Source organism: Aulonocara stuartgranti (genome assembly GCF_965226115.1).
Source record: "Aulonocara stuartgranti genome assembly, chromosome: 23".
Classification (NCBI taxonomy): domain Eukaryota; kingdom Metazoa; phylum Chordata; class Actinopteri; order Cichliformes; family Cichlidae; genus Aulonocara; species Aulonocara stuartgranti.
Window position 1 is genome coordinate 9219017 of NC_138958.1, and position 23544 is coordinate 9242560.

The following is a 23544-nucleotide window of genomic DNA, read 5'->3' on the forward strand; positions in this document are numbered from 1 at the left end:
GGGTTGACACGACGGTGGATAATGTATCCTTCCTTGAGTAGCTCTTCATTACTGTCATTCCACATTGTCTGTTTTGTATCATTTAACACACTGGTGCCTGGCTAACCTGCTTCCTTTGTTGCAGAGAGAGGAAAAATCCCACATAAGTTATTATAGATAAGCTTTAAGTCAACAATCCTTATCTATTATAGACTCGCCATTGGTGTAGCCCTCAAGTTCATTGAGGTCTCAGTATTCTCATTCAATGAGCATACACTGAATGATCCTGATTTCTGACTCTAATGAACATCAAAATTTACAATATTAACTGAGCCTGTAAGCTTATCAAGAAAGTGTTTATAAAGGTCACAGACCAAGGGAGACTAGGACCATTTTTCTATAGACTTAATGCAGCTGAAGTTGTTTGGCAGCCAGAAGAGTCGCCCCCTGCTGTCTATCAGAAAGAATGCAAGTTTAAGGCAGCCCCAGCTACATCCATCTCTTGACATCACGCAGAGCCAAGGATAGAAAAAACTGTCTATAGCCAGAGCTTTTAGGTTTTACAGATTATTTGCGCTTATGCAAACTAAAAAAATTTTAAACTTTGGTCATGTTTTAAAATGAGCTGTAACAGGAAAAATAAGGCAAATATTCCCCAAATCCTTTTATGAATCTATGAAGGTGGCTGGTGTTAAAGGCTGAGAAAGCTGAGAGAGGCAGACAAAGCTCTGCAGTGTTCAGTCTGTCTCTGATCCTGATGAACCGCTGAGTGTGAGCTGTCTCAGTCATGACAGGGCGTATAATTTTTCTTATCCGACCCCACCTGACTCATGCTCATTCACCTTCTCTTACTGTACTTGCCATTCATACACTTTCTCCACTTGCCACCCACACCCAGTCTCCCAGGTGTAAATCCCCGATTATGAAGTGTTGTCTGGATATTTTGGCTGATTGATTGCTTTCTGAAAGAGGAGTTGGCCTGATGTTTGACTGACACACCAGGGTGTATAAAATCATGTAACGGCCACACGGCAGGATGTCAGGAATTTTTACGCAGCTCTCCCAGATAGTAGGAATGTTCTCAGGTCTGGGCTCTGGAGGAACATAACAGCTGTTCGTTCTCCTGGCATTTTGGGAATTCCAACCCTCTCCCTGTCAATTCAGAGGTCAATATCTGAATAGAACATACACAACTTCCATTTAGTATGGTTCTGATGAAGTGTGCTCATGTGAGATACAAGTGCAGATAAAAGTAACAGTTTCCCCACAAATCGAGGCATTTGAAGCCAGGACTTGAATGTGTGTATTTTGTAGGAGATGGTTGATTTGATTCCTGCTGTTTGATCCTCTATTTGATGTGGTAACATAGGGCTGGAAGAAGAGGGGGGTCTGCTTTAATCATAACCCTGTGACGAGTGATGAGACGTATGAAGCTGGTTGTGTGGTGGACTCTCTCATCTCTCCTTGGTCCCAGATCAGGGAACAAAGTCTGTGTTAGCAAAACCCCAAGGAGGTGGTGCAGAGCCCAGGCGCCCATCCAGACACACAGGCTTCTGATTGGAAGGGGGAAAGGGTGTTTCTGCTTCCCGTAACACGGCGTCTTGTTCATGCCTCAATTGGCAGATATGGAAACTTAGACATTCCTGGTATGTGTGTGCGTGTGTGTGAATGAGTAGATGTTAATGTTAATTTATTTGGCAGGCCTCCATCATATTTGGAAGAGGTGTATTTAAGTTTTTGTATTTGACAGGATGAGTTGTGGCTTTTCCTTGTCAGATAGACAAGACATAAATTTTTGTTATGAGTCAAACGAGTCTATAATATAGGCTTCTTTTTAAGTTTCCATAAAGGTCGGGGGGTGCTCTGTTATGCTTTTCTTTATTTTCTGTCATATATACTGTTACAGCGGTGAAGTATCATTTTAAATAGAACCAAAGTCTCAAAAAAATTAGTTCAGTTTATGTAAGAGTAAACCCTGTAAACCAAATACTCTGGCTTCAGACTGCTCTAAGTTAGCCTAATGGGAAGGGAAGGGAGCCTAAATGGATTGTTATAGATAGGAGCAGCGCCAAACTCCAGTATAAGATGAATAAGGATTTTTTGAGCTGTGATTGACGCAATCATACTTTTGTAGAGTCCAACATTTAAAATATGGAGCTGTTGTGTGTTGCAAAGTCTAATAAGGAACCTGATTGTGTAAGTAAATGGCATACTATTGGTGAATTTGTTTTGAGCAGGACCTCCTTTTAGAAAAGGAATAGTAATGTCTTTAAAAAGGCAGAATAAAAAGAGGAAACCCGGAGAGAAGATTCATAGATTTAGTGAAGAAGGAAATGTAGAGAGCTGGTGAGACAGAGAAGGATGCTAAAGAAACGGTGAGTTAGACACAGATGATCTGCTGTGGAGACCCCTAAACAGACTGACCCAAAGGCAAACAAGATCTTAAAAATGATTTTAATTTAGGTCTCTTATGAATTATTACTATAACATGTTGAGGTAATCAAACTTGTCTTGTACTTCTTCCTTTAGGTGGTTCTGTGAAGGCCGTGAGCTGCACAACTCTCCTGACATCCAAATCTGGAGGGATGGTGACCTGCACACACTGGTGATTGCTGAAGCCTTTGAGGACGACACAGGACGTTACACCTGTGTGGCTTCCAACAGTCTCGGAGCAGATAATACTTCAGCTGAGGTTTACATTGAAGGTCAGACAGATCGTTTCATTACTTCTTCTTGGGGTTGTTGTCAACCAACCAAAGTCTTGGTTGCCTGAAATGATACCTGTGCGTAGTCAATTGTTCCCAGGCAATGGAGGGTTAGAGAGGGTTAATTTTATCTGCAGATTAACAAAATGTTCCACAAAGTATATCATGCGCTCTGCCTGTTATGCTTTCTAGCCTAAATTAATTATACACACATGAAAAGGCAGTATATGCAGCACATTGAAACACTGTAAACCTTATTTCAAACTGAAAACAAAACAACAGACAATAAGGAACTTTTATACTTATTTGAGACAGACATCCAGCTTTGTTTGGGTTGCTCCTTGGGTCAGATGCTGAAGCCTGGTGCAGTTGTGACTGTGTGTTGTCATATAACTAAAATGCACTTACACTTGACTTTTTAATAATCTGTTTTAAGCAAATGCAGCCGTACTAGCAAATTCTTTGACGTGTTGTAATCTAGCTTGTAGCCATCTCTGAAGTCCACGGGAAAAACATGGTGGTGTTTAACAGGTAATCTGTTCCTTCTGATGCAAAAAATTATGGGAGGCTACAAAAGATTGAAAGGCTATTTATATAGCGCTTTTTGCCCCATGGATGTAATAACAGTAATTGTCCAACCAATGAAAATTTGGTTAGATGAAAGTACACACCAAATAACTGACCAGCTGAGACTACAGAGATGCTTTTGCAAATGTATTGACTGATATTAAGTCTTACAGGAGAATACAGCCAATTGTTTAATTCATCTTATTGCTGTGGTTTGATAAGCTATGCCAAGAAAGAGCACTACAGATGCAATGTTTGCTTTGAGAGTGTTGATGAAGACGTATAGATAAGGCCAGAAGGTGCAGCTTGTTTGCAGCGGTGGTGGGCAGGTTAACGGATGACTGAGATCCGGACTGGACTGTGATTTTTTTTTTTTTTCTCAGACAACTTTGGGAGGGTAGGTGTGTACTATAGAGAAGAGGAATGACAGTCATTAGAAGTAAGACAGAATACACGTGTGTGTGAATGAGAGGGAGACAGGTGTAACAGTCAAGCTGCAAGGAAGAGAGACAGTGAAGGTAGATGAGTTTAAATACGTGGGGTCAACCATCCAAAGCAATACACAGAGAATCCTGGTAGGGCGGAGTGGGTGGAGATTAGTGTCAGAGGTGGTTTGTGACATAAGGATAACAAAAAGAGAGAAAGGAATGCTTTACAAGTTGGTAATGAGACCTGCTATTATGTATGGTTTGAAAACAGTGGCACTAACAAAATGTCAGAAAGTGGACCTGGAAGTGGATCTGAAGGTGCTAAGATTTTACTGAGCATGACCCGGATGGACCGGATCACAAGTGAGTACATCACAAGAATGCCTCAGGTTGAATGGTTTGGAGACAAAGGTGCAGAGGCAAGGTTGAGATCATTTGGACGTGTGCAGAGAAAGGATAGTGGATATAGAAGACAAAGAATGGTGAAGAGGGAGCTGCCAAGTGGAAGGAAAAGAGGAACCAACAGAGAAGAATTGTGGATGTAGTGAAGATGGCCATGCAGAGGGTTGGTGTGGCAGAGAAGGATACGGATAGGGAGAGATGAAGGTAGAAGAGATGAAGAAACTGCATGAAGATAAATTATATTTTCTGAAAAAGGGTTTGAAGCTGGGACAGTGTTCATCTTAACACCATAAATGTAAGCCTTGCAGTCATTTACACTTGTGACTAAACTCTAGCAAAAATTTAGATTACAAAGCCAATACTTCCTTCTTCCACAAAACCGGATTTGAGAAACACTTAGTCATAATTTTATTGTATAGAGTTGCATATTTAAAAACAGTAAATCTGTTAAGCTAATTGGAAATAAATGGCCTATATAATGTTCTGTAGCACATAAACCACAGCAGCTTCTGATTGTGTTCCACTGCAGGGGCGTCGTCATCAGACTCAGAAGGAGAAGGTGCATCGAAGTCTAGATCAGGAGCCATGCCTCAGTATGTATATTCCTGCACAACTACCTTTGACACTATGACCCAGTGAACCTTGAACTATCCAACAGGCTAACCGAGCCCTTGAGCGACTAATCAAGTCTGCTGCCTGCTCCTAGTTAACTGGGTCCTAAAAAGGCTAGCCAACAGTCTGACCCAGAACATAGTCAGCAATCACAGTAATGACCTGGGGAGGGTTAATACAGTGGGGAAATCACCTGAGATGTTTGGTCTCTTACTTATTTCCAAATGTTAAACTTTTTAATTCATGAGACTTTAACTTTTAGTTTTATTCAATTTCCTCTCCAATCGTGAAAAATATGTATTAATTTAATGACATTTTGGGCATGAAATTCCAATTCCATTTTTACAATAGGGCATTTTTTGCAGTCCCTGAGTCCTTTCACTTTTTCTAAATGTTTTTCATCATTATCTTATGTATAAATCTCCCTGCATCTGGACTGTTTCCTGATATTCGTTTCTGTTTCCATTAATGTTTACCCACTGAAGCCAAGATCACTGATATCATCTTAATTGCTGTGGAGGCAATTTTCCTTCAAGCATTATATTTTAAATAAAAGCGTACAGAGTTTTGAAGTTGCTCTTTTTTTTCTTTCTAGAAATAAGTTTTTGTTTGTGTTTTTCCTTGTTTTAGAGTCCAGAAGAAGACTACTTCGATGTCCCTAACAATACGCTCATCTTCACCCAAAACCCCTGAGGTGCTACCTCATCGCACCACCCTGGTGCAGTCCTTGTCTCAGCCTCCACAGCGGGTAAAACATCTTTCTTTCTCTTTCCGTTTCTTTAAATAACTTCATCTGTTTGGAAAAGTAAATGTGTGTTGTCTTCTAGATGCAGAGCCCAGTTTCATCACTCTATGCTGGTGAAGTCTCAGGCCCTCCTCTGTTCACCAAGGTAAGTGTGCATACACTTTTGTGTAACATACTTTACACAAAACGTAAGTAGACATGGCAAACATCATGAACATGTGTGACTGCTAAAAAACCCCATCAATAATCAACCACAACAATAACCAATAACCTCTGGGACTGAAAAATGAAGCCAGGGTAGAAGTGCTAAAAACTGCAATTTCTTGAATGGCCACTTGAGGCAGTTTAGCGAGCTATAGCTAATTTCTCTCAAAAGGTTGTGTTTTTTTCAGTGTAGTACACACATATTTGCTTGACAAGTGAAAGGTTGCTTCTTCAATGCTAGACTGAAACACAAATTTCTTTTGGAGTTTAAACAGGAAGGGCATCTGATGTAAAATTAAATAAAGTCAAAATTAAATATATAGAGGTACCCACTGTGGTGAACTCTTGAGGCAAGGAACCAGCCAAAGTAGCTTTTTTAATTAATTTTTTACCCTTACTGAATTGCTTTGAGACTTAAAGTTAACCATTACTAAAGGCTTGGGAGCTTTATGTTGCTGTCGATACTGTTGCTAGTTACTGATGTGAGTCACTGAACTGGAAGTTTAGGTAACATTTGTGGTGTTGGTTACCCTGAAGCACTTTTAATACAATTATCTGACAACCATTGTGGCTTCGTGTGTGATTAATTATACTAACAGCACATCCAAGAAGTCTGTGCTCAGGTCTTGGTGAGTGAAATGATTTTATTTATATGATATTCATCATTAATTTGCAGGTGTACCTGTATAGTTTGGGGATGCAGCTCACTAACCAAGCATGCCAAGTTTAGCTAATAACTCTGAAATCTCGTCCATATACGTCATGTCTGGCTCCAAAAAAACATCAAGACGACAACCACAAGGCTAAAGTAGAGGCCCCAGAACTTTACTTTACAAAACAATGGGTGACATCATGGTTTCTATGTCTATCTTTTATGTACAGTCTATACATAAAGCACTGTTTTTAACTCATTGCTGCTGTGGCAAAATTAGAAGCCTGCCATTGTCTGACATATTTGAATGCAATACCATGAAGATTTCCTTTAAAAAGAACAAGGGAATTGTTACCCAAACCATAAAAAGGATACATGCAATTCATCATGCATGCAATGCATGTACACATACAAACACAGAACCTGTTAAACATTGTCCTCAGACTCTTTGTCTTCCCATAATAACAGCATGCAGTGCTGTGGCTTTCAGCAGTGCGGGTCAGATAAAACATAGACTTTGATGGGAGCTCCTCCTCTTCAGGCTCCAGGACGTCCTTTTCCAACTCAGACTCTTCAGCACTCCTCCAACAGCCCTCATCTCCCTCTTTTCCTCAGGCTGTGGGTCATGTGATGGCAGGAATGAGACGAGTTGAGGCTTCAAACATGCCCGCCAAACCCACAAGGGTCAGGTCTCTTTCACTCTCATTGAGCCAGTCAGTCTCTAAATCATTTTGCACTTCATTACAAAAAGTCACTTGTTTTTCTTCACCCCCGCACCCAGCCTCCTTTCAAAACTATAGCAAGCTTTAATCATCTCGATGAGAGGATGTTTGCCTGTAGTGAAGTCAGCACTGTGATGTCACCCTTACAGCGCACCCATACACCCACACACCCATGATGTACATTCAACCCATGCTCTTCTCAAAGTATGCCCAGAAACACAGTGAGAGGCACATTTATCCACACTGACACTGAGTGCCTCCTGTTGAGGGATGTAGCAGTCCATGTCACCGTGGATTTTACCTCAGCTCTCATAAGGATGTGTTTTTTCTTAACTTCTGCAACTTGATAAGCTGTGGTGTGATTAATTGGACAGAGGTGGTCATTTGTAAAGTGGAGGGTCTCCAACTGGGAAATAAAGAGCACCCATGTGGGGGGTTTAATCCCCCTTAAAGCACACATACATGTGCATATGCACTTAATGCATAAAAAGTTAAAAATATTTTCTGGATCTTGTCAAATTATTTAATTTTTTTTAGTTTGAAAAAACTATTTTGTAGATTCACTGTGAACTCCAGTGCACACCTAACCTGACGTACTGTTGATATTACAATTACTTATCGTGAATGGATGGTTCATTAACAGGCACTGTTTATTTCTTCTTACTCACACTAAAATAAAGCTACATTTTATTGCAATGTTTTTACTGGTTAGGGTCACTTGATTTAATGGGCTTTGACTCAGGAACTAAAATTAGCTTGAAATCCCCGATTTATACCAAACTTAAAACAACTGAAAATATTAGACGGGTTAATAATTAACAAACAAAGAGTGTAATTTATTCTGTTATAAGAAAAGCTATACTAATAAAGTACTAGCTTATGTTAGCCAACTTAAAAGGGAGCTGTTAGGCCTTTCTTTTCTATAAATGAGGAGTGTTATAATGGCCAAAATTCCAAGTATTGAGGTCAGAGTTTGCACAAGTAATCCCTGTGAGACAGCAGGATGTTTTTTTCCTACTCCTCTTTGTTCTGTATGATCAGTGCCCTGAAGCCCCGCCCACCCACTGTTCAAATTTTATGTCTATTAGGAGCAGCCAATCAGAGACGAGTTGGCTTAAAGTGAGGGTGAAGGGAGCTAAAACAAGTTGTAACAGGCAGCGGATAGAATAAATGGCTGCACCAAGGCCAGTATAAAATGCATTTGGATTATTTTGAACTGAGATTATTTATGAAGCAAAAACCATCACGTAATTGTTGGGTGATGTGATAAAAATCCTGCTTCAAAAACTTCCAGTGCACATCCATATCAATGATGATTAACAGATGTTGGAAACAATGACTTTTGTTTAAGGACATTCGGTTTGTCAGTGTCCAAATATTTAAGAAATAATTTCATCAATTTTGACAAAGTGATCTAAGCTCGTTTTAAGTCTCGGCACTTGGTGACAGCTATTTGGAAGGAAATGGATGCTCATTTTAGACTAAAGATGAAATATATGGAGTAAACAGCCAGATTAAGGTACATTATCTGATTGCCTGAGGCACAAAACGAAGGGACCAGATGGAGCCAATTAAAGGGGACTCCTGGTTTGCTAAAGTGGAAGTCCTGTGAAAATAAGCTTTTATTTTTTTGATAGCCTTGTAGCTTAAGTTCATCCACTTTGCTGTTTGCATATAAGCTACTGCCATGCCATCTTTCTCCTTCTTCTGTACTTGTCACCTATTACTCGCTCCTTTTTCTCATGATCTCTCTCTTATTTTTTCCATTATGTTTTGGCTTATCATTCCTTCCTGTGTGCAGCTCCTGCAGGATGCCCAGGCATCTGAGGGCCAGGTAGTGGTTCTGGAGTGCAGGGTTCGTGGAAGTCCTCCTCTGCAGGTCCGATGGTACCGCCAGGGAAACGAGATCCAGGACTCTCCTGATTTTCGTATTCTCCAGAAAAGTGAGACAATTGAGCAAACTGTTGTAGCTAAGGCATTTTTAGATTTTAGAATTAAACTGATTTCACATCCATTAATAATCATAATGTCTTTGTTCTCTTCCTCTCTGTCTGTTATTTGCTGTAAATTAGAGCCTCGATCTGCAGCTGAGCCAGGTATGTCACCTCAGTTCCTCCAAGAACTACTCTATCAATTACTCTGCTTTCATGTTCCCAGCCGCAGTCAGTGGTTAAATTTAGCAATGGATTATAAACTTTGGCTGGAGACTCAAGCTGAACTGCAGCCTAGGTCATAACTACAGAAGATCACAAGTCAATAAATCTGACACAACACTCATTATTGCATCTGCTGCAGTCACAGGGAGTCCCTGAAGCCCCATCATCTGCTAACTCCAACACATAAACAATGACACACACTAATTTATGTCAGATATTTTCCACCTGTGTGACTCAGGGGTCATTTCAGGTGCGTCTTTCTGGCTTTGAATCACTCAGACATCCCTGAACATCTGCACTCGTGTCTGGCTGTTCTTCATTAATAGTTACGTCTGTGCTTATTCATCTTCTCCCTGTGTCTGAATAGTGATTCATCAGTCTACGTGACATGTCAATCATCACGCTTCTGTGTATGTAATTCATCCCCATATTGATATCTCTATTATGTTTCATTACAAACAAATCAAGTGTCAACGTGTCACTCTGCTCATCACAAACAAATCAAGTCACAACAAGTCAAGTCTCAGTGTCTCACGCCTGTGTTTATTCTGTCTCTCAGCTTCAACTCTCTTAATCATCAAAAATGTACTTTTTTCAGAGGTGTGGTTTATTTGTTTTTTTAGAGGAGATCTGCACCCTCGTTATTGCCGAGGCCTTTCCAGAGGACGGAGGTCTGTTTTGCTGCACTGCCTCCAATCTTTATGGCTCTGTTAGCAGCACAGCCCAACTCACCGTTACCCCAGGTACGTCTGAAACAGACTGAACAACATTATCAGCATATTAACAAGCCAATGAGGCAAATATAGAAGTGCCTTGAGATGTTGGAGTCTCATATTAATTCCCCACATAAAGTCAAAGACTCAATAACCAGCTACATTAAAAACTAGACCATTTTATCTCTGGCTTGGTTGCTTACCGGACTTATATTTTTCAGGTTCAGTAACTGGTCATGCAATGTAAACCATAAGGTGCCAAATCCATCCCAGTATGTTCGATGACCAGGGGGAAAATTCAAAAGACTACATTGTTCCCCATCTCCAAAACATATGGGTTAGGCAAAAAGCTGTCACAACATACGGCCTCTCAGCAAGAACCAACAATCTACATCTGGTCCACTGCGCAACCTTGCATTGTGCAATATTATTGTAGAACTGAATCAGTTTGGATTTTTCTACTGTATCTGCAGGAAGCTTTGTGTTGCGAGATGTTGGAATGGATGATATCATGAGACTGGTTTTCAGAACTCTTAATTTTGTTCGAGCCAAAGGTCTGAATCATTGTCACTTTTACGGCTCTGTTTGTAACTAAGACATTACTGATCACCCGCCATACCACAGATTGGTTAAGCCAAGGAGCCGTGCAGATGCATTTCTTTTATTCACAACAATAGCGTTTCTTTGCGATGACAGTAGAATGACTGAACGTGGAAAAACTGAAACTTACAGTTGAAAATGGACTTATTTTTCTTAAGACGTCTCATGTTTCGTAAACGGATGCTTCACTGATTGTTAATGTTTTCAGAATTTACTCAAGCTTCTCTACACAGAAAGAAAGAAAAAAATGATTTAAAAAATGTTATAATTCACTGGTTTTACTGATCCAGCCCATTTGGAATTAAATTGGGGAGTATGTGGCTCATAAACTAAAGACAGTTTGACATCCTTGTCTTAAGTTGTGGTTTCAGTATTATCCATTGTTGAAGTCACATGAAAATCCCCCAAATCCGGAGGAATTTCAGAGTTAATAACTAATTTCCTACATGTGTCCTGGCAATTTTGAAGGCCAGACTTTTTGGTCTCTAACTTGTTTGCTTTCAATGATTCTAGTTTCAGGTTCTGGGTGCTGTCGTGCTGCCAGACTTTGTTTTTCAGGCTTTAGTAACAGAACTTGCTGGCAAGCATCTTAATCATGGTTGATTTCTGAGAAATCCATTGGTGATGGCCTATATTCTCCTTATTGGGCTTTAACACTGTGAGGTCTGAATCATACCTAGATGACTGTAACCCTATCCTGTTTTTAATTGTTCTTTGGAGAACAGTAAAAATAAAATGTTTCAATACCTTGATGAGTTAGACCTCAGAGGGTTAATAGGCTTTAAACAGTTACGCCAATATCCTTGTTTTTCAAAAGATAAAATTAAATAAAGATGAAGTTTTCCAAAACAGAGGAAATCTGGCAAAGGAGTCAGTTCTGGCTCTTTGCACTAGCACTGATAGTCCAGTAGTTCCCCTGAGGTCTTACAGTTTACATTCATTAATAAAAGCTGCCATGGTAGGTCTTTAGAAGATCACTGTCTTCTTTTGTGTGTATTGTTGTTATGTCGCATGTGAGGGAAAGGTGAAATTTGTGAGTGGAGCGGGACACAAATATTTCTGTGTGCATGCTCACAGACAGAACTGTGTATGTACAGAATGGGACTCACCGCACAGTTTAAAGCAAAGGCTGAATAAACAGGAATTGCATCAGACTGAACTGACTGGACCCAGCTGCTGCTTCAGATCAGATATGCAGTGATGCAGTGTATGTGTGTGTGTGTGTGTGTGTGTGTGATCTTTATAAGGTCTGTGATGGCTAGAAGAAAAACTAAACATTAAAGTTAAAAAACAAAAATCCACCTTCTTCTTGTTTGTTTCCCTCAGCAGCTGAGGACTCATCCAGTAATGGCATGTCTGGTGATAGCTCAGGGTTTGAGGATGCATCAGCCTTCCCTCCTCCTCCCCCACCCACCGAGATCAGCCTCCTGGAGCTGCCACCCAAGACGCTGCCTCAGCCCAGCGCTGAGACTCTCCAGATCAAGGAGCTGGAGATCTGGCCCAGTGTGTCAGCTATGCCTCCAGTACAGATGAGCACAGAGATGGAGGACAAAGGGAAAGAATCTGTGCAAAATGGCCAAGCCCTGCATCCACCATCACCTCCAAGCCTTCCTAAAGAGACCACACTACCGCCCCCACCGCCACCTCTGCCACAGTCTGATCCCACAACAGATATCTCTATGCCAGTTCAAAGTCCAGCCCCTGTGATACCAGATTCATGCCCAGCACCAGGCAAGCTGTCTCCATCCCCTGGGAAAGACGGGCCTCCGCTGCCTACCAAACCTAAACCAAAGCTGTAAGTATCGGTCCTGTCCACATGTGTTTGTGCCTACGGTGTATGCTACTCAGCAGCAAGGGGCTTGCTGGAGGGAGGGAGACAGACTTGGATGATCGTCTGAGGTGTGGTGGGAATGATAGTGTTGAGTCTCGGTTTTGTCAGGAGGGTTAAAGGGGGACTCCCGGGCCTTTTCAGAACAAAAGCATTCCTCTGCCTTTATGTGTGGCATCGTGTGTGCCAGGGTGAGTCTGGGAGCTGCTGTCTGTCTGTGCCTGTAAACAGATCAGAGTGGCATTTGCTGGATGGCTCTTATTGTTTCTGTCTGACCTCGCACTGCACGCCCAGCCCAGGACAGAGTATAGTGTTTTTTCCTGAGCACCTTTCTGACAGCTCTGTAGGGATCAGGTAGGATGTCATGGTTATTAGATAAGGGCTGGACAGGGTATGGCTTTATTTTCAAAAGTCCTGTGTTTTGTCTGCAGTTAACAAGCCTTTTGTGCATGGGTTTTACCCACCTAGCAGATGCATTTCTTTTTTGGACATGTAACAAAACTCCACCTTTGTCCTAAAAGCAGGGAAGCTGTGGTTAGCACTCCCTTCATGCTTCCAGGGTGCCACACTGGTATTGTTTCATATTCACATTAGAGTTATCCTAATGAAATTATTTTAAAGATGGCAGTTTGGTCCACTGAACTTAACAAATATTGGACTTTAATTAGACTTTACACAGACACCGATGATTCTTAAAGGCTGAATGAAACATATACTGGTAATCCACTGGGTTTCCTATATCACCATAGTGATCCTTCTGCCCCGGATCTCCCAGGCTAGCCTGCAGATGCATTGAATTGGTTCCAAATTTCAGAAAGACACTAGTGAAATCCAGTTAATGACCTAAATGATCCTTGAATTATCATGTACTGGAACTTTAAAACTGAAAGGTTTAACTGAAATTATGTATGGTTGTCAAGGAAGGTACTACACCAAGCAAGCAAGCAATTTATTTATATAGAACTTTCAAAACAACTCTCAGCTGAAAACAAAGTGCTGTACACATGACATAACACATAACAAAGTGAAATAGTATATGTAAAAAACCAAAAAAAAAACAAACTTAAATTGCTTGACCTTCTTCTGTTTAATGGATAGATGCTGTACAGCCAGAACTTTGGTTTTACCGAAAAGTGCCCTCACAATGGTCTTTAGTTTTATTTGACCTGCAATATTTCATCTTTTTAGTTCTGGTAAAAGTTAAGGGGAAATGTGGTGAACAACACCAACAGATGTGAATGAAATTCAGCCTCTTGTAAGATAAACGGCCAAAAGCAGTTCTCAATTTTGAGATGAGACATTGAAGATACTACCAATGAAAACCATTGGTTGACATACATATGCAGTTCGGTAAATACATTGTTGGGTCTCGGACTGGATGTCCACTATATGCCAACTGTTAGCCACAAGGTGATTTGCAACAAACAAATATATATATATAAATATAAATAAAACAGTTAATTTGGTATATGAAAACCACAGCAGATGGTTAAGTGTGGCATTGATGTGGCTTATGTCTGTCTGCATGTGGTCTACAGTTTGATTACAGTGCAGTAAAGCTTGATTCCTGCATTGCACAGTCCAGTTTCACTGCATGTGTGCTGGATTTGATACCTGCTCCTATCTGGTGTTCATGTAAATGTTATGACTTGTTAATTCTGTGCTTCCAGAGCTGAGAGTATAGTGGAGGAGGCAGAAAATTACAGGTAAATATGACTATGAGGACGATGCTGTAGAGCTGTGCCACATGTTCTGTAGACCTTGTAAATTTAACTATGAAAGAGGCAAAGCGATAGTAGACACACAAGAAATCAAACTCATTAAAACTTCACATCAGCAAGTCAGACAGTCCCAGAAAAGCCACGAAATGATGTTACAACCCTACAGAAAGACATCCAATAAAACCAAAACGAGTTGAGTAGTTTCAAAAAACTTTACCATTTATTATCAACAAAGAAAAAACAGAAGTCCGAACAATCAGCAAAATATTACCACTGAATTGCAAAAGGCTAAAGGGCCTTACAGCCCTTTGATGGAAGCCTCACAGACCATCCCACTAAGGGTTATAAGATCTGGTGTTATCCCTCCAACCTAAACACACATCAAAACTAATCCCAGGGTAAAAAAAAAAAAAAGCCCCCAAAATAGCACCACTGGACTCATAAAGACCCAGAAAGAAGCCAAAAATCATAGGGCTAAATCATTCTAACATCAACCACTGCTACAGGGACAAGAGCAAGTTAGTTGTAAGCTAACTGGTTGTTGTCCAAAATGGTTCAAACCTTGATGGGAACAGAAGATCCTGTTAAATGATTCATATTGAATTTTAGGTTTTGATTATAACGGGCATTACATTCCATTTAAATTTCTTTCCTAAACGAATATGAGATTAATATTATAGATACCAATGACAATGATACTGACTTTAGCTTCCAAATCTAATTTGTATAACATAATGTACAGCAACTTTGTGTACGAGGGTTACATTTCTAACAAATGTGTGGGATTTCTTCAACTAGCAGCATATCAGCAAAGTTGGTTCTCTGTGAGTTTTTCCACAATAACATCACAAGTACGCCACTAGAAACAATCAATTCCCAACTGTGAGGCAGTGTAAGCCACCCCTCTCCTGCCCTCTCCCCTTTAAAATCTGTAATTACACAGTAAAACCAGCAGCCATGCCATTAGCCAAAGGTCATCTTTCTGCCAGACCGTTTCCTCAAATGGCCTCTATAAACAGAGGTTGACCACTCTCAGCTTAAAGCACCCAGGGCTTTTCATTCAGTTCATCAGGTCCTGTTTGTTCAGTGTCCATGTAGTCTGAGATACTCTGCAATATTCTGCAATGCAGCAACTTTAAAAAGTAATCCCACTTTGCTGCTTTAATTACTTTTGGGTTTGTTTTTTACAGAAGGTTTTTTTTACATAAGACTTTCCAACAAACCACTTTGTTAGCAGACAGACACAGTGTGGAAACTCTTACACTAACGTCTTGTATATTTAAAATAAGGTTTTATCGTGAAATAGCTTTTGTTTTATTGTATGTACACAAAGGCAGTGAGGATCAGTGTGGATTGACTTTAATTATCAGAGTGAGCAGTTTAGTTAGCTTAAAGGATAAGTGTCTAGACTTACTTGCTTTCATGCTACGTCATTAGCTTTCTGGAGTTATGTGCATTTAAGCTTTTACTACTGAAAGTCGTGCATGCAAATAGCTCCCAAAAATGCAGTGTTTTCACAGCACTGGCTATTATCGAGCAGAGAACAGCTGCTAGATAATCGCAAATCGCTAGAGTTTATTTCAAATGAAAAGAGCATATTCATAAAACTAAAATAAAACGTTCTAAATCACAGGAACAACATACTGGAAGCCTGTGTAAGGGATGACTTTTGCTTTAATAATACTGGGCTGATGAGATGTAGGAAGTCGCTGTGTGACTTGGCAGGCAGGCGGGATTGCAGGAGACCCGAGCTGTGAAAACAGACCTGCTGTTTCTCTCTGCTGAAGGAACAGCGAGCTGGGTTGGTAGGCATTTGGGTTTGATGTCCGGTGTTGATGCCAGACATCAGCATTAAGAATTATAGGAAATTCTCAGGGGAGAGGCCCAGATTGTCTGGGTAGATCTGAACCAAGGTTCGTGTTTGAATGGAAAGCAAAGTTCTTTACCACAAGGCAGTGAAGTGATGGATAGCAAGCTAGAAACACTATCTCACTGCATCTGGAATTCAGCTTTTTTACATCTAACGTTACTACACAATGACATGAATTATGGCTGATTTATGTGCTTTAGTACTTAGTGAATTTGATGGATGTGATATTTTCAGACTACTGCAAGCAGGATAAAAGAACAAGCAACAAACATGTACGGACAGTTTTTTGTTTGTCTTTTTATAAACTGTTTTAAGGATTAAGCATACAATGTAAAAATGTTTAGTTAATGTGACCTTTTGCTTCAAGCACATTTGTTATTTAAGGCAACCCAAAGTTCTCTTGGCATTGGAGCTCATTTGATTGTGTGTGCTTGTCTGGGAAATAAACCATAGTTCCCATAGCAGGCCCTTAAATATAGAGCTTAAACAGTTGAGGAATACTGCGTGCCAGTGAGACATCTGTTGCATCTAAACATATGGACAGGGCCATCATGGGAAGAGTTATTGTCTCACCTGTTCTGCAGGGTTTAACTGTGAACGCGTGACAACCTGTAAAGTGCTTTCATGACAGACTGGCGGAGTAACACCTTAAGCTTGTAAATCTGTGTGCTCTAATCCAGATGCGTGCACATGTATTAGCAGATGACGTGTCAGTGTTGCTGGTATCCAGGGTTGGTTTTCTTTATACGCCTACAGGTAAAGGTTCATGCTTGTCTATTGAGACACCTCATAAAAGAAAAAGTTATCGTCACACCGTGATACATGAAATCTTCGCAGAGGTTGTATTAGTTTATGAAGGCTATGAAGTCAAGCTGCACTCACAGTCCCAGCAGGTTTCAGCTATCTCACATCAGGTGATGGCTCAGCTGTTTGCCTTCTATATTTATACTTACACCTTCTGGACTTACTCCCGAAAAACATCACATTGTGCAGATTATTTTACTTTAACTTGCTCTTCATCTGCAAGCTATTTTGCAATCCAACTTCAATGTTCCTTGTCAGTACTCGGTATGAAAGGGCAGGGAGGTCCCAAAACAGAGCCATACTACTGTATATTTTACCACTGAAGAAAATACCCACATTCTTTTGACTATAATCAGTCCTGGATGGACCGAATATTCCCCATTAACTTATTTATGAATACTTATTCTTCCATAAAATATTATTCACATCTAATCAATAGTCAAAAACTAGAAGAGCAACCAAATACAAAGTTAGTATTAAACATGCTTGAAAATAAGCACACTTATGTTACTTATCCCTACCAAATCATGCTGATCGTTATGTTTCCCTTAAACCTTCTGATTTTGTTTGCTTGCTAGTTTTTCTGTGACCCAGTGGATAGAGGGAAGACTTTACTTTCAGACTTCTTTACGTCCTAAACATCTCTTTATATCAAAGACATGCTTGAGAGCTTTACATTATCTTTTTTACTTGTGACCTTATGACCATGCAAGTGTAGTTACAAGCAAATGTGTGTTTGGCATTGATGGTAGTATGGTCTGGAGACACCTTTGGCAAAAATCAATAGTATGATTCTCAAAGACTGATGCTAGCCAAACAGCGGTAAATTGCTGAGGGGCTGAGTTGTCATCCTCTCTCCTCACTTTGCTGTCTTAAGGGATCTGGTAAGTAACAAAGGGAAGCTGCAGTTTCGATACCTACTTTTGATGTACAAGTTATTTAACAATCTACATATGACACGACGACTTACATACTCTGAAATACTCCAAGAAAGACTCCAAGACACAGAAAGAGACACTAGAGTGCAACATTAAAAAGGTGTGACCACCACGATGTTGACCGCGATACTAAGGGCAAAGCATTATATTATAGGTTGGTACCGCATAATGTTTAGGTGGGCGTTACAACAAGCATGAGTAGCAGAGGTAACAATTATCCCCAAACCCATTCCACAGCTTAATCTCTTGTTCATAAGACCAGGCATTGGCTTTGACAGTCAAAATTGTTCTCTTGCATGGATTTTATTCCACAAACTGCTTCTTATGTACGTGCGAGCTGAACTCTCTGTACTGCTGTGGATTTGTTTTTTTATATACAGCTCTACATTATGTTCATTTTTACTCAGTATGATGAAAAACAGGCAAGCTTTGGCACTTAGCAGGACCTCAATTTAGACTTTTCTCACAACAGTGATCGTGATGTTTGTGCAGAGGTTTCAGAATGGTTCGGGCTTCGGGCTTTTTTTTTTTTTTTTTGTGGGTTTGTTAAAGAAATGCTGTAATAATGAATGGTTGACTGTATAATGTGCAGTGCGTGTGTGGCTAGTGCAAAGCCTGAGGGCGAAAGAAAGAGGAACACGAGTTGTGTATTTGATTTTAAACAGACCAAAGACTTACTGTACATGGAGTAAGCAGTGACAGCACCTGATTATAAAGAGTCTTGAACTGATATTTTAAGTGCAAGCAGAAGTGGCCTGGATGATGAAAGCAGGGGTCAATCAATCTGGAAAGGGGAGGAAGTGGAAAATTTGAATGGAATTACACAGATGACAGTATGTAAAAAGTTTCCCTTATGAAGAAAGTAGATCAATACAGGCTGTAAAAAGGCATGACCTAACGCATGCACGCACACACACACACACACGATCATTGCTTATCATGGTTATATTAATAAGATTTATTTTTGGATAACAGAAGTCTGAAAAATTCTAATCAGATCATGTCATTATTCTAAAATTCCAATTACAGTCAAATACTTTTCAACCCTAACACAGACACACACACACAGACAAAGGGTGGGTGGTCCCAAACACCATGAATATCACAAGAAAAAACAGCTGAAAAATGAAGGCAACATTAATTAAACCTCCTTAAGACTAACAAGAATGTTCTGTACAGTTCACTTGAGTATACTTCAACAGGAATTCTAGTGACTAGTTTTACTAAGCACCAGCCTCCAGGGTTTAAAAATGTAGCAAGAAAAGGAGTGCCAAAAACTGCAACTCCTCTAATGGCCAGTTGAAGCAATCCTCACAGACTCGCACGTTCAAAATGCTTAACTATGAAGCATGTTTTCAAGGCTGATACAATAAAAGGTTTTAGCCTCTGTGGATATTTCGCTATGCATTTAAATTCTAAAGGAGGTGAACTTTTTAGTTATATATAAATACTTGTAAAGCTTAAAGTTAGGAGTGTGGCAGCATTTCCTCAGGCATAGACAGTATGAAAGATATGACATCACCAGTTGGTTTCTGAAGTCCTGTTTTGAAGCCATCTTGGTGTGTCATAGTTGGATGTAACAAACAAGGAAACCATGTGATTGTCAAAGCAGACCCTAGATAATCCTTCTTTCTCATAATGAAACCAGTTTCTCATAGACTACTATTGAGGTTTTGCAAACGCATGATCACTGATCATCTGACCCTGATTTGTTTTGGACATTTTGGACATGTGATCAAGTCAATAAGTCCCCAATCACACAGGCATAGAGATCCGTCCATGGCCATCTTACAGGCACTGGTTGTGAAGGAAAAATTACCATTCTCCAACAGGTTGTAAGTGGTTAGTGGAGGTTTGATTGCCTTCACTAGGAAAATGATTGCTAAAGCCCAAGTCCATTGCCCAGCTGGTAGTTAGCGAGTGTTTACAAGCAGTCATGAAAAACTACACGCAACTGTGGCAGTCTGCTAGCAACCAAAGCAATCACTAGGAGGTTTTTGGTACAGCAACTTCTTTGTGAATCAATTTCACCCAGCAAGAGCCATGAACCACTGACAGCCAATCAGGGAATACACATTTTTTTCCAAGTAACCGGTGGTCGTAACAGAGATGAGCAGTAACGCGTTTACTGTAATCCGATTACTTTTTTCAAGTAACCAGTAAAGTAAGGGATTACTATTGCAAAAACGGTAATTAGATTACCGTTACTTTCCCGTAAGCACGCTGCGTTACTAAAACTGTGATTTTCTTTTTTTTCTTTTTTTTTTTCTTTTTTTTTTTTTGCGAGAATGTCTCGTGACAGTGATGTAAGCGAGTGCGACGTTTGTGGCAGCAGCTGTGTGCAGATTAACAGTGGATAATATATCGAGTGCTGGAGAGAGTATGAGCGTGCAGCGTTTAAAGCGTGGAAGTACTGACCTTATTTTGAGTTTGATTCCATAAAAAGTGACAAAAACATTAGCGTCCGTTGTGCGTGGGAAGAAAACGTCTTTTTACAGTGAAAAAAAACCCCTAAACTTCCGAGCAAGCACCGAGTGCGCAACGACGTAATGGGAAATTAACAGAGAAACTCGCGGAACTGACCGCTGCAGCACACCTGCACCAGGGCAAACCCCCACCTACCCAACTCCTGCTTTACAGGTGAAAATAGAGCAAAAGGACCGCTGAGTCTTTGACTTTATTTATTTTCTGCTGTGTTTTACTTGCATCTATTTGAAAGAGTGAGTGTAAACACAAAAAATATTTTATTTTCTTCCAGTCAGAGAATGTTGCATATAATAAAATTTTTGCTTGATGCATAAAGTTAAAAGATTAAAACTAATAAAACAAGTTTTAAAAAGAGACTTTTTCATTTAATTACATTTTGTATGATGGATTATGCAGAAAAAGTGGAATAGGGCTGAAAGATCTATCACTTTATCACCTATTCAGGTTGTAAATTGTGTTTTTAAAAAGTAACTAAGTAACTAAGTAATTAATTACTTTTGAAAATAAGTAATCAGTAAAGTAACAGGATTACCTTTTTGAGGAAGTAATCAGTAATTAGTTACTGATTACTTTTTTCAAGTAACTTGACCAACACTGGGTTGTAACACATTCAAAATGGCGGACAACTCTCAAACAATGTGCACATCTCAATAGGACCAAAACTCTTTTTGCAATTACAAGTCTCGCCCCCCGGTGGCCATTAAAAAAAGCAGGTTTAAGGCACTTGTGTGTTAGCTTCATTTTTTAAACCTGGAGGCTACATCAGTGTTTTATACTGTGTATGGCTTTAGCCAGTTGCAGTCTCATAATACAACTTAAAGATGTTTGTGGTGTTGATGACTTTTCAAGCATTTTTAATGGATTTATTTGGCTTGCTGCTTGGTACAGACAGTAGTTTGGACTTTGGTTTGAGTATTTTTTTTTATTTATTTTGGTAGGTGGTTACTTTGTACAAGACAGCAGTCATGGTGGCTACATCCATCTGTTCTATACCGTCTATAGAACAACTTTAGGTACTCAGTTTCGTTCATTATCCTTCTGAAACAAACAAACAAAAAAAGACACCTCAAAATGCAGACATTACATACATGTTATCAACAGAGTGCTTACAGGACATGCTTACATACTGCAGTAATAGAATTTTACTATAGAATTCTATAGTTATAAAATTAGAATGGACTAATATACTTTAATGCAGCCCGTATTTCTTGCCGATAGACTAAAAAGTATACGAAGGTCAATGTCCACTGAAATAATTATCATACCTCTGAGATTAAATGACTTCCGTAGTTGCGCCAAACCGCTATAACCCCAGTGAGGTTGTTGCCAGGGAAACAGGGTATAAACCAAAGACACAAACAAACGTCTCTTCAGTAGTCCTCATTAGTCTCTCACTAAACTGACTCAGAAACACACACAGAATAAACTTGTGTCACAACAGGTCGTCATTGACTCTTTATGCATTTGTTCATTTTAAAAACCTCACTCTTCTCACTTTAAACCAGGATTCACATTCTGTCCGTGCTGCATTGCTGAGCAAGGAGCTAGGGCTGCCAGGATATGTCGCATATCTGTGCTGTGACTCAGAGCTTCCTCTCAGCAGTGTGTTTGTGTTTACGAGGTGCAAGTCATGAACTCTCTAATGAAGTATTAACAATCACTTTCTTGTCGAGGTGTTGCTTGTGGTTTATGGAAAGTGGTGGAAACATTTATGTTAAAGAACCACATATGGTACTAGCTGCACACTGACATCTTTGCTTGTAGTTCTTCGTCATCAAACATCTAAAGCACTGACCAGATAAAAAGCAGTAACTCACAAGCTGGGGTACTTCTGCAGTGGTCAGTGGGTATGTGTCAAAATTAGTTCAGCTAAACTGAAGAAAATCAAAAGTTACAATTTAATTTACTGTAAGATTGTGTGGACCTGCAAAATTAACAGGCACACAGTAGAAAATAGAAAGGAAAATTAATAATTAATACATAAATATAATGGGCAAAAGTAAATAAAATTAATAAAATAGTTTACCGAGTGCATCAACTAATTTACATTTTATAATTATGTAAATTTAGACACTCTTAGCTAATGAAATCATTTTGTAACTTTAGCTAGAAAAAACTAGCTAAATTATAAACTAAAGTCAGAAATCATTAGCCAAAATTTGTGATAAACCAATTAAATTGCTAACTTAACATCTTGAATAAGTAATGTGCAGTAATGGCGTACAACATCTAAACATGAATAAACTGTCTTCCTTCTCTCACCCCAACCGATCGCAGTAATTGGCCACGCCCCTCCCTGAGTCTGGTTCTGCCGAGGTTTCTTACTGTTAAAAGGGAGTTTTTCCTTCCCACTGTCGCCAAAGTGCTTGCTCATGAGGGTTCATATGATTGTTGGGTTTTTTCTCTGTATATATTATTGTAGGGTCTACCTTACAACATAAAGTGCCTTGAGGTGACTGTTGTTGTGATTTGGAGCTATATAAATAAAACTGAATTGAATAAACAAGTTGAAATATTGAGCTAAAATTCTAGCGTGGCTAGAAATGTTAACATATCTAAAAGCACAGTAGAACAAATACCTGTTAACTAAACATACTAGATTTTAAAAAGATAAAATTCATATTAAAAACTGGAAAGTGGCTAAAAGTATGGCTAACTGCTAAAACTGTTAGCTAAAAGTTTAAATAAACACAACAAAATGTTAGCTAAACATCCTAGATAAAGAGTTGTTAAAAAATGATTTGCCAAAAGTGAATCTGTTTTCTACCTCATCTGAGGTGATTAGAGCTTTGCAATCCATAGTGTACCGAGAAAATATTCCAAGAAAATATTGTACACGTTTTTCTGTTCTGTCATCCAATTTTGCTGAGTTTGTGTGAAAGTTAGCCTCAGTTACCTGTTGTTAGCTGCCTGCAGACCTTTTAATGAGTGGTTATTTAAGCTGCTGTTGCCTTCTTATCAGCTTGAAACAGATCTCCTCTGATCTCTTACATACACAAGGTATTTTTGCCCAGATAACTGCTACTGACACGATATATTCTTTTTTTCAAATCCCGAATCTTCCACAGGTCATCACGACCGTGTCAACAATCCTACAGTAAATGCACTGTTGTTGAGTTGCTGCCATGTGATAACCCAAGTAGATAGTAGCATTATTGAGCAACTGAACAGATATACCTAACAAAGCATCCAGCCAGTGTCACAGGTAGATAAACATAAACGTAATTAGTAGCTATTAAATAAAGTAGTAACAAAAAGTAGTGGATTAATAGTCTAAATAGGATGTGAATTGTTGTAACTGATTAACAGTAAGCCAAATCTAATAGGTAAGAGTAAGCTACAATTGCTCCAGAGTTGAGTTTAAAATGAGTTGAGACAACCACATTTGAGCTTGAGAGGTGATGGTGATCA

At 39.5% G+C, this 23544-nt stretch overlaps 1 protein-coding gene across 6 annotated transcripts in view; it reads left to right on the top strand.

The window, feature by feature from the left end:
- palld (palladin, cytoskeletal associated protein) overlaps positions 1 to 23544 on the top strand; it is a 67473-nt gene that overhangs the window by 22640 nt on the left and 21289 nt on the right. For 3 of the 6 annotated variants that reach the window (XM_082525547.1, XM_082525549.1, XM_082525551.1), the window contains 8 exons: positions 2509 to 2684; positions 4611 to 4674; positions 5324 to 5441; positions 5521 to 5583; positions 8818 to 8959; positions 9089 to 9112; positions 9796 to 9915; positions 11812 to 12280. In XM_082525547.1, the coding sequence (XP_082381673.1) occupies positions 2509 to 2684; positions 4611 to 4674; positions 5324 to 5441; positions 5521 to 5583; positions 8818 to 8959; positions 9089 to 9112; positions 9796 to 9915; positions 11812 to 12280 (1176 nt within the window). Of the gene's footprint in view, positions 1 to 2508; positions 2685 to 4610; positions 4675 to 5323; positions 5442 to 5520; positions 5584 to 8678; positions 8726 to 8817; positions 8960 to 9088; positions 9113 to 9795; positions 9916 to 11811; positions 12281 to 23544 lie in introns of those variants that run through there. The other 3 variants (XM_082525548.1, XM_082525550.1, XM_082525552.1) reach the window with 2 other exon arrangements.